Raw genomic sequence first — 12293 nt, forward strand, 5'->3', positions numbered from 1 at the left:
TTGAACTTTATTTAAAACTTATGACATTGATGTATTTTATTTTATTTTATTTGAATTTATGATTAAATACTTGTTTCTTAAATAATTTTGTAAATACTCGTGGATACCCACGGATATGAAAAAAATAGGCAGGTACCGCAAATGGATACCCGATGGATATGGGTACGGGTACGAGGGAGCTACTACTCGTACCCTACCCGCCTCGTTGACATCCCTAATTACAACTTCAACTTTCCACCATTTAATCTGACATGAAACTATTACTTGGAACCAATGTCCTTAAGGGTACACATATGCTCCTCAACCATAGCAAACATAAGAGACACAACCAAACCTTTGCCTTCAACAAATCCATCATTAATCTGTGTCATGCAGATTAAAATCAGTATAAGAATAAGCAAATTATGAAAGTTTAACAGATGATCAAGATCATGCCAAAGAAACGAAAAATATTTCTTCTAGGTTTGGAGATACGCAAAAAAATCAAATGCATTTGTTTAGAAAACTCATCTCAAACCTTTAACCACAAATCATGAAAAAAGAACAAACCTTTAACCACAAACCATGAAACCCATTACAAAACTTTAATCAGAAACCATCAAACATTAACAAACCTTTACAAACTTAGCATATCTTTGTCGTATAAAAGGTAAACATCCAGTTAGAATTACATACAATAAAACACAACATGACCATGCATCTAATGTTGCAGCATCATACACCTTATTAGGACTTCCACAAGTTGTATGCAGCAATCCATCTGCCTAGAAATTTTCACATGGTTAAGCCAATAAGAAAAATCATATGCTTTACCTAAAGTGGTTGAAAGCATATAACATCTTACCTTAAGATGTTGGGGTAAAACACTAAGACCAAAATCAATTATTTTCAAGTTTTCTTTGTGATCCACTAGTACATTCTCAAGTTGCAAGGACATAACAAAACTTGTGTGAAAAATGCAAGACCAAAGATAACCATGTGATGCAATTTGAACTTGAAAAGGGAGAAAAAGAACCTTGAGATCCCTATGGAAGACACCTTTAATGTGGTAGTAGCTGACGTGATCAATCAACTATTGGAACAACTTTCTACATTCACTTTTTGGACATTTACCTTTGGCTGCCTCTGAATATAAAATTCATCAAATGCCTAAAATGCATCAATGACAAAATATATTCTTCATTAATTTATATTGTTTTACATGGAAATTCAAATATCAGTTATCCATAAGATAATAAAATTATTATTCATGAGAATACGAAATATAAAAATTAGGATACCTTTTAATGCATTCAATATGTAAGAACATAAATATAAAAAACACAATCCAAAAATGTAAATAGACATTGCCATGAATAATAACCTTATGAGATGGAAACAGAAGACCTTACCTTGAATAACACCTTAAGATTGCTTCAAATGGTACTGGTCTCGTGAAATTGATAGTTGTAGAAGTGCTATACAATAAACATATCATAATTTAGTATAGTGTGATAAGAATAAACCAATCTTACGAAAATGATAAACAACCTAATACATATAATAGCAGAAAAAACCAAGTTCATGTAAATACCATTTACAATCATTTGAAGTCTAAGTAGTAAAGCATATGATGGTTCAGAAATCGTAGGAAGAGCCTTAATTTTCAGACATTGAATCCAACTCCAACATCCTCACTAATAAGTCGTGGATTCCACATGATGAGGGGTCTAGATTGCCATTGTATATATAATTTGAAACAAAACTGTAAATAATACAAACACACACGACAAATCTACTATAAATAGTAAAAGAACTAAGATGTCATGGTTGGATCTACAACGACTACTTTAGTAGGTAATTAGTGAATTTCAAAAGCCAGAATCATATACATTAAGGTATACCCTATGACCATTTTTTCACCAGGATAAAACATGAAGCCTTATAAGTTACCTTACAAATGTAAAGATACCATTTTTCCACCGATATTTCAGAAGGACTGCATCAACATTTGAAAATATAGCTTTAACTCTCTAACAATCAAATTAATGAAGCTCATCAACCTAGGAACAGAAAAAACACAGAAATCTTAGATTTAAAAAAAATAATAATAGCAAAGGCAAACAAAAAAATAGAAGAAGAATCTTCAAGTTTATGGTGACCGAAAATAAGTAGAAGGACAATGTAACCTTCAAGATTCAACCTAAGAAACACAAGAGAACATGAAAATCTTATATATTAGAAAAAAAATAAAGACTAATAGAGAGAAACAGAAGAGCAGAAGAAGAATCTAACAAAAACATCTTACCTGATCAGCTTTAATTTAAGTAACACAAATCACCAACAAAGAAATAGAGAAAATTTCTATGATCAAAGACAAAGAACACAAAAATCTTACCTCATTAGATGAAGAACAAAGAAATAAATTTTCCTACTTCCATGATCTGGCATACAAAGAAAACTAAGCACAATGTATTATAAAATCATTTTGAAAATTGGCTCCAAGATTGCAAACTGCAAACCAATATGACAAATCCAATAAGAATCATTCATCCACAATGTCCCCTCTAACATCCCTACTGGAAATTACCTAATTATAATAAATAAATAAATAAGAATCGAAAATCAAACGTCATAAATTTTATTATTCCCAAACGCGGGAAAATTTAAAATATCTTTCAACGCGCCATAATTTAAACAACTAGAGTAATAAAGTTATTATAATTTCCTAAAATCCGACAAAATAGTAGAAAACACAAATAATTTCCTAGCTCAAAGTCCCCAAGCTAGCCTCTCTCCGTCTCTATGGACCTACCCGCCCGTAGTCCAACACGTGATCCACCAACTACGAACCTCCCCGCTCGCAGCATCTCTCAAGTGTGAGCATAGAACATACGAATCTACCCACTCGTATCCCCACACGAGAGTATCAGGATATGAACCTCCCTGCTCATATCATCACGTGTTCACCACCATCCATGAACCTACCCGCTCATGGCACAACATCTCCTGATCCAAGTCTCACATCAATGCGTACAAACAACACACAATCACTGCCTATAGCGTTATGGCCTGGCGCTACCTAAGCGCCGCCAAGCAAAAATCCTGTGTAGACCGCCTGGCGGAACACCTTTATCGCCAGGCGCCAGGTCACTCTAGACCCACTGTTTTAGGGTCTATCGCTTGGTGGAACACACCTTGCCACCATGTGCCACTCGTTGCAAGGATATCCCTGTTGATCCTATCGCCTGGAAGACACTCGTAAGTCATCAAGCGCCACACCAATAGTGCATTTCTACTGGTTTTGGCACCCAAAAGGGTTGTTCTTCAATCCAAATTACTTCCAAAGGCAATTGGCACATTCTTATATCAAAACCTGATCCGAATTTCCCAACCACATCCTCATGGTTTGATTACCTATAACTCATTTTCACCATTCAAACATTTCAAAACATGGGATTTACCACTCACTCTATAATTACACCATGACTTAGTCAACTTATAAAAATGATACACTATCCAATATCACATCATCAAACAATAGTTTCTAATACATTGCAGTAATACCAACCTTCCCTTCAATATCCTTAAAACACATTTATACATATCATGAATGATACCTAACCCAACATAACATAATCACCAAGTATCCAACAACATGTATTTTAAGAAATTATGTCCCTAGAACCTACACTCTCAATTAGAATCATTCTTTCTCCCTTTTAATTTACCATTTCCACGTCACTACCAAAACTACACATCCAATTAAACATACCCTCATGTACTCTTCATTATGCATTCTAAACCACCTAAAATTTAAGTGTCATATTCTTGTCCGCATGAATTTATTAACGAACTCACCCACGCATCCCATTCATTCACAAAGCAAAACGGCCAAACTAGAGCTACCGCCTGGCAGCATATGACGCACCGCCAAGTGACGTATAAGGTTTTGGGAATTTCCCAGATTCCTCCTCTCTACGAAAATCCCCAATCTTCTGCTACGTTGTCTCACCATCAAATTATGTTGAATTCACAAGCAACCCAGATAGTACAAGGCACAAAACATTACTACGATTACTGTCAATTATACACTGAAAATCAGGTTCCTAATACCTCTTTTCAAAGCTCTCTCATAATTCAAGGATCACCCATAGAATTCCAAAAGTTGCAAGGACTCCTGCATCAAACAACACAAAAACGAGGCAGACAATGTTGCGCCACCTGGCGGTAGTTCATCATCGCCAAGCGGTTCATACGTGAACCAAGAACACAAGCAAAAATTGATGCATCACACCAAATTCCTCTGCACTCTCGAAAATGCATAACCAATTCAACCAATTTATGTTTCATGCAAGTACTCTCAACCACTTGAACTAGTACTTTTCCACATCATAACAATCCACTTTAAATTTATAAAGACTCCTCCTACCCGCATTTATTAAATAATTATTTATTTAATTATTTAAATTTCTCGGGTCTTACATTCTTGCCCTTCAATTACACATTCCAATTTGTACAATTTGAATTTCAATTGGAGAGATGCAAAGACGTGATACAAGGAGCTTTCTCATACTTTTTGGAGACTAAGTAAATGACTAAAAAATCAATAAAAGGAACACATGTCAAAAAATTATATAAGGTTTGTTGTGTAATATCCCTACCAATTTGTTTTCTTATAGTTATAGTAGATACAATTTTAACTCTTAACGATTCATGTCAGCATAATTATTCTTTCTTAAGAAACCAGATCACGATCCTCTCTTTTAAATTTTATACTCATCTTTCTATTTTATATTTCATATTCAACACTAGTTAATTAAGTATATTTATCGACAATAACTAACATTAACATAAACATAGAATCTAAAAATATAATTCAGTAGTAGTAGTATTACCAATGATTATAATTATCCATGAATATAAGTTAAGGAAAAAGAGTAATTTATTCAATATTTCAATACTATAAATTGTATTATTGCTAACCACACATTCTTTATTGTTAAATTGGATAAATTACAAATTATATTTTGTTAATGGTTGGATATGATTCTCCTTATACATTTAAAGGATTTGGACCAAAACTAGTGACGATTTCTTTTGTGTTTTAGATGTCATGACAAAATTTAAGAGAATGATAAAGATATCATACTCCACATACTAAGGTAAGATGTTTTCATTTGTCTGCAGTGCTATAACACTGCCATGGATAAGTGTTATTCTCTTCGATTTTTTCATTACTCCCTCTCCCATCTTTATCATTAATTGTTGAGAAAAAATAAAACTTTCATGTATGTCAAATCGATTTGACCTATATCTACCTAGGATCGTAAGGGATAACCATGTATATTTGTTTGATATTATTTCGTCATGTGACCGTTGAGATCATATCAACCTTATCACATTGTAACAATACACGTCATTTATGAGTTAGTAAAGGTTAACAAATAAAATGTACTAGCAAATCATTAAACAAATTAATTATGATAACTAATCATGTGGTCAAGGCCTAGTCAAGTAAGGACCCCTGAACTTAATATAAATAGCATAGTTCATGAGATAATTATTTTTGTGTTCATTATTACAATATTTTTTCAATTTTCATTATATTTTTTTAATCATAAAAAATATTTTTTTCTCATTTTTTAATTAGAAAAAATCATAAAAAAATTATTTTATTTTATTTTAAAAAAGGTAGAAATAAGAAAATGATCAAATGATTAAAATTGTGCATACGTATCAAAAAAAAATTGGGTAATTGTGCATACTTTTATTACATTATAATTTGTTTTATATTATAGTGCAAATAATTTGTATTATCAATAAGTATATATTATATTTTAAATAATAATATTTTTTATGTGAATTTATATTTTAAATAATTGTATAAATGTTTTTATATATTTATATATTTATATTAATATATTTTTATAATATTATATATCAATAGTTTTTATAGAAATGTTAGAGTTGATTTAAAAATAACATCTTTTGTAAATTCAAGTGTAAAATTTTAAAACAATTTCAAATAAATATATTTTAAATTTAATTTAATATATTATATAAATTTAAACAAATTTAATATTGTTAAAAATATTTAATAAAATTATCTTTATAATATTTATATAAAAGTTAAATTTGATCTCAATTAGAATGATAAAATTGTACAATTTTATAAATAAATTGGGACTGAACTAAATAAAAATAATAAGAAAAATGATTTTTTAACAACTAAAGTTTGATAATTTTTTTACAACGTGAGCATCTTCTAGTTGACTTCCAATTTTTTCATTTTTTCATTTTTCTATATTTCAAACCCACTTAGAAGATGCACCTCAGGATGTAGGAGAAAATTGTCAAAATTTAGTTGTCAAAATATCATTATTCCAAAAATAAATACAGAGATCAAATTGAGATTCAATGACTTGACATGTGAATTTTTTTTTAAATTAAAAAATTAAAAAAAATCTCAAATATTTTCTTTGTTAAGAAACCAAGTCAAGATCATCCGTTCTAAATTTATACTCATCTTTCTTTAGAGTAATATTTTCTTCACTATAATATTTCATATTCAACACCTCTTAATTAAGTATAATTATGGATAATAACTAACATTAACATAAACATAGTAGTATTACCAATGGTTATAGTTATCCATGAGTATAATTCTAGTCAAGGAAAAAAGTAATTTATTCAATATTTCAATGTTATAAATTGTATTATTGCTAACCACACATTCTCTATTATTAAATTGGATTAAATTACAAATTATATTTTGTTGATGGTTGGACATGATTCTCCTTATACATTTAAAGGATATGGACCAAAAACAGTGAAAACGATTTCTTCTGTCTTTTGGATGTCATGACAAGATTGAAGAGAGATAAAGATATCATACTCCACATACCAAGGTAAGATGTTCTCAGGGGTTTGCAGTGCTACAGTACTGTCATGGAACAGTGTTATTCTCTTGGATTTTTTCATTGCTCCCTCTCCCATCTTTATCTACAATTGTTGAGAAAAAAAAAAAAAAACTTTCAAATATGTCAAACAGAGAATTCGAAATGGCTAGCAGTTGAAGAGTATGCGACATTTTCAGTTTGTGCTCTACAAAATACTAAGAAAAATCTTGGTACTGACCACACTGGCAAACTGATATGAATAGAAAAAGTGCAAAACTCAGTTCTGCAGTGAGTACGTTTACATTAAAATGACATCACTATAAATAAAATAAAAGCTAGGTTTCGTTTAACCTTGCAATTCCAGTGAAGTATCAAACTCAAGAATTAAATAAGTTAAGACTCTTTAAATGTTAAAGCGTAAGCCATGAAATGAAAAGCAACATTGACAAAAATAGTTTTTCATGGTTATATGCTGATTACGGGCTTTTTTGTATTTATGGATCCGTTAGAAGTGAAATTTGTAAATATGGATTCGTTGATTTTTTTTTTGTCAAAAAGGGTCAAGTCGTCAGGGTGGAGGACGACATTACAGGCGAAGTCGTCCTCCACCCTACCGGTTTCTCTTTTTTTATTTAAAAAAGCAAAATCGTCATAGAAAATAACGGTTTTAGTTTTAAGAAAAAAGTGAAGTCGTCCTTACACATGACAACTTCACTTTTCAGATTTTTTTTATTATTTTTTTGTTATTTTTTTGAAAAACAAAATTCAGTTTTAATTATTTTTTTTTGTTTTTTCAAAATTTTCAGTTTTAATTATTTTTCTTCTTTTTCAAAATTTTCGGTTTTAATTATTTTTTCTTTTTTTTTTTTTAAATTTTCAGTTTACATTATTTACTTTTTAGTTTTCATTAATTACGAAAAAGAAAATAAAAAAAAAATTTGAAAAGTGAAGTCGTCATGTGCAAGAACGACTTCACTTTTTTCTTAAAATTAAAACCGTCGTTTTCTATGACGACTTTGCTTTTTTTAAAAAAAAAATGAAACCCATCCGGTGGAGGACGACTTCACCTATAATGTCGTCCTCTACCATGACGACTTGACCCTGTTTGACAAAAAAAAGTTCAACGAACCCATATTTACAAATTTCACTTCTAACAGACCCCTAAATACAAAAAAGCCGCTGATTACGTAAGTGAAAGAAGGAGAATTACCTGCTCATCATTCTTCCTCACTAAATCCATCTACCGTCAACCTCTATCCCACGGACATGGCAGATTTTAGGCCAAATTTGACGGTCCTTTACGTGGCATCGTTTTTGCAGCAAGGGACAATCTTTTATAATTAATTTTACTAGAGAGACAGGCAGCCTTTCTCCAGCGATATTCTCCAGCTTTTTGCAATTTCTAATGACTAATGTTTTCAGGGATGTGAGATGGAGAAGGCCCTTGCACAACAACGTATCCAGACTTGACAAATCATATAGAAACAGAGACGTAAGGGAGGGAGGCAACAATCCCTCCTTCGGGAAGGCGTTGATGCCATCACATGGGCCATAGACATCGAGAGAGGTAACCATATCAATCGATATCCCTCCTAAGCTCATCACTAGTTTCTCACAATTCTCGATCCTAACTGTTGTCAAGTTAGGTGGCATACCTCCTCCAGGAAAACACTCAATTTGTTGGCAGTTGGATATGCCAAGATATTCCATCTTTGGGAGAAGAGTTCCCATCTGATGCGGCAATGACTTCAACTTGGCACAGGCATAAACACTCAAACGAGTCAAATTGGGCGCAGAAAATCCTTCTCCTGGGAATGATACAAAGTTGGGGCAGTCCCCAATTACAAAATAATTCAGACTCTTCATCGACTCTGACCCTAAGACCAGAAGAGATTCTAGATTTTCACAGTTTTGGATTTTGAGTCCGGTGAGATTTGGAAAGATAGCCGGTGGAAAAGACGTTAGGGAATCACAACTGTTATTTATTGACAGGGATTCCAGTAATTCATGTTTATGTAGCACGGGCAAGTTCAGTTTGTTTAAGCCACTGATATATAGAATTTTCAGTGATGAAGGAAGACGATCACCTGGAAAAGATATGGCTGACGAACAATCATTTAATGACAAGTCATTCAGGCAAGTAGGTTGTATTTCAGTGATGGCCTCCATCATGGACTCCACCATTGGGCTTCCTATTACTTTTATAGATTCCACCGATTGAGGAAACGCATGTAACCTTACTTTGTTGCTTTCACATATCCTTAATGTTCGGAGGGCGGGAGTCCTTGGGAATGAAGAGGCAAGAAGCTGGCAACTTTTAATCTTGAGTGTTTGCAGAGTAGGAAGGTGATTTGGCAAATCTCCCTTTAGTTTGGGGCAGTTTTTTATATAAAGTTCCTCAAGCACAGGAAAAGCTTTTGAATCAGAACTCCACATCTCCCAACAAGGCATATTAAAAATGTATAGAGATTCAAGGGAGGGAAAGGGTGCCATAGATGAACAATCTTCCTTCTTATAAAAGCCTGCGTCAATAGTCTTCACCGAATTCATCTCTGAAATAAGGATGTGCTTGAGAGACGGTAGTTGCCCAAGTGAAGGAAGCATGCAACAGTTGTTACAATTTTGTAAAAACAGAGATTTCATGTAGCGGTAGGAAAAATTGTCCATCCATTTGGGAAATCTTGTTCCATTATAACCTTTTATTCTAAGGGATTTCAAGTCTGGGTGAGGTTGTAACTTGCCGAGTACATCTAATTCAATTTGAAAGTCGATGCTACTATCGTTACTTAAAGACCATCGCAAGTCTAAAGTGCTAATGTACTTCTTATTCAATATCCCGGCTTCTAATGCTTCTTCGCCATTAGTAACATTCTCCAATTTCTCAATAGAAAACCGGCCATGGAGATTTGGGAATCCTCCCAATTCTTTGATACTATTCTCTTTATGCTTGCCCACAATGTATAAATCCAACCTCTGTAATTGATTTAGTTTCCCCATTCCTTTAGGCATCTCTTCTATGGAACTTTCAAAAATTTCAAGATGACGCAAGTTTACTAGATTTTGCATTGCACTAGGCAACTTAGTCAGCCTAGAGCAATTAGACAACCTCAAAGTTTGTAAATTATACAAATTGCACAATGACTCTGGCAGTTTTTCTATACCTGTAGAAGTGAGATCTAGATAACGCAAATGGATCAATTCACCTATTGAATCAGGCAAAACAAGCTGACATTCTAAGTCAGAAAATGATAAAACTCTCAAGTACTTGAGCATCGACACTATAATACATGGTGTCTTTCTGTTTTTGAAGGGAGAATAGTGAAAATAGGTTGGTAAGAAAGTTCTCGAAAATTTTACCCTGTCAAGAACTTCAGTATCTGAGACCGGATCACTTAATCTTGTAAAAGACAAATGGCGAGTCTTTCTATCAATTTTGGTTTCTTTTCCATGTTCATCTGCTCTGAAATAGAAATCCCCACCAAGGAAGGTTGCTAGATCATGCATCAGGTCATGCATCACAAAATGATTACCCCAGTTCCAAGAACCTGAACATTGGAAAAACGATCTTGAAACCAAATCGTCAAAATACTCCTGACCAACCTCTTCTAAAGTCTTTCTTTTTCTTGATGGTTTTACAAGATCTTCAGCCATCCACAGCAGGATTAGTTTATCTTTTCGAAATTCATAATCCTTGGGGAATAGTGAACAATAAACAAAGCACCGTTTTAATTGTGGAGGGAGATAATTGTAACTAATCCTGAGTGCTGGGATAATCTTACACTGACTTTCGGGAAGTTCCCAAATGTCACTTTCAAGTACATTATTCCAATCCCTTATTGCGTGCTTTCTTTTTAGCATTCCTCCAAGAGACTGTGCAGCTAAAGGCAACCCATTACACTTTTTAACAATCTCCTTCCCAATCTTTTCTAGAGACTCTCTATTGTGACTGCCTTCTGAGAGTGGAAATGCATGGCTTGCAAACACCAACCAACAATCTTCATCTGACAATTTGTTTAGATGATATACTTCAACAGTATGAAGAGGGACTACAGCCGCTACACTTTCATTGCGGGTTGTCACGAGAACTTTGCTCCCCCTAATCCCACTTAGAAATGGTTTTGTAAGACTACTCCAGCTATCACAATCCTCGATCCAAACATCATCCAAGACAATCAAGAATTTTTTACCTTTCAGTTTCTCCAGCAAGTCAAGTTGAATTAAGTTTAGATCATTCAATTTACAAGGCTTTTGCGTAATTTCCTCTAGCATAGTTTTTGTGACTTTCACAATATCAAATATATCAGAAACACAAATCCATGCCTTCAATTTAAATGTCCCGTTCAACTTGCCATCGTTATACACAGATCGGATCAAAGTTGTTTTTCCAACCCCACCCATGCCTACAATAGGGATCACAGACACTTCTTCACCATCACTGCTATCCTCTAACACCAACTTCATTATGGCATCCTTGTCTTTATCCCTACCGTACATACCATATCTACCTTCCAGAGATGTTGTCTGAGCATTCCATTGTTGATTGTTTTCCACCGCAATCTCCTTCAAATCGAGACTCTCCTTTTGTTTTAAAATATCATCTAATCTTTCAACAATGCCCTCCAACTTACTAACATTAACAAGCTTGTTCCTTTGGAAGAGGTGAGAAAAGGAATGACTTACCCCCTTTTGAGTAGCAGCTTTAGTAGAAACTTCGTCAAGTAAGTCATCAGCCTGGTAGACAACATCACTGAGAAGATCGAGCCATTCTTTGACATTGGAGTTTGTGATTTGTTTCTTCTCAGCATCAGCAAGCACAACTTTAACCACAAGCAGCTGGCTCTTCATCTTTTGAAGCAATTTGTCAGGCTTTTTTCCACGGATGAAGTTGACAAGCTCGGGGGAAGCTAGTCTGTCAAAAAGAACGTCAATGAAAGCAGAAAGGAGTGCACCACCTACAACGGCTAATGCCATGATTTCAACAGCAAACAAGTGATTATTTCTCAGAAAGGAAATGTTATGGTTGCAGTATACTGGGTTGGTTCTTGACGGATGAGATCAGAAAGGAAAGGAATTTCAGTGAACCTTCTTCACTTTAAGTTGCGTAGCTCTGTGAAATACCTACCTAGCTGTAAAAAGGCTTTGTTTTGCTTGGTCCAATTGACATTATATAAAATTGTCTAATAGAAGATGTACAAGTTGGATTTAAAGAATTTTATACAACTCTTGCTTGGCATGTTTTGTTTAGGAGACATTGGGGACTGAGGTGACACCATTCCGTATGGAGCCAATTTAGGTAGGTAGCCACACCCACACTCTGTTTATACTGGCGTCTTTTTCTGCAGCAAAAAAGTCTAGATTGATGATTCTAAATCTCCACTTGAATGAATTTATATAAAGCTCAACTTGACTTGT

At 33.7% G+C, this 12293-nt stretch overlaps 1 protein-coding gene across 2 annotated transcripts; it reads right to left on the bottom strand.

The window, feature by feature from the left end:
- Positions 1-5164: 5164 nt before the first annotated feature.
- On the bottom strand, positions 5165-12023 carry LOC114166994 (putative disease resistance protein At3g14460). 2 transcript variants are annotated; one of them, XM_028051881.1, is made up of 2 exons: positions 8092-12023; positions 5165-5238 (listed from the first exon to the last, which is right to left on the bottom strand). In XM_028051881.1, exon 1 carries the CDS (start codon positions 11850-11852, stop codon positions 8112-8114), a length of 3741 nt encoding a protein of 1246 aa, XP_027907682.1. In that variant the 5' UTR covers positions 11853-12023; the 3' UTR covers positions 5165-5238; positions 8092-8111. The 2 variants fall into 2 exon arrangements, with proteins under 2 accessions (XP_027907682.1, XP_027907681.1); XM_028051880.1 differs by lacking the exon at positions 5165-5238 and adding an exon at positions 6736-6984 and having other exon boundaries at positions 8092-12021.
- Between the last annotated feature and the right edge of the window lie 270 nt (positions 12024-12293).

Source organism: Vigna unguiculata, chromosome 10 (genome assembly GCF_004118075.2).
Source record: "Vigna unguiculata cultivar IT97K-499-35 chromosome 10, ASM411807v1, whole genome shotgun sequence".
Classification (NCBI taxonomy): Eukaryota; Viridiplantae; Streptophyta; class Magnoliopsida; order Fabales; family Fabaceae; genus Vigna; species Vigna unguiculata.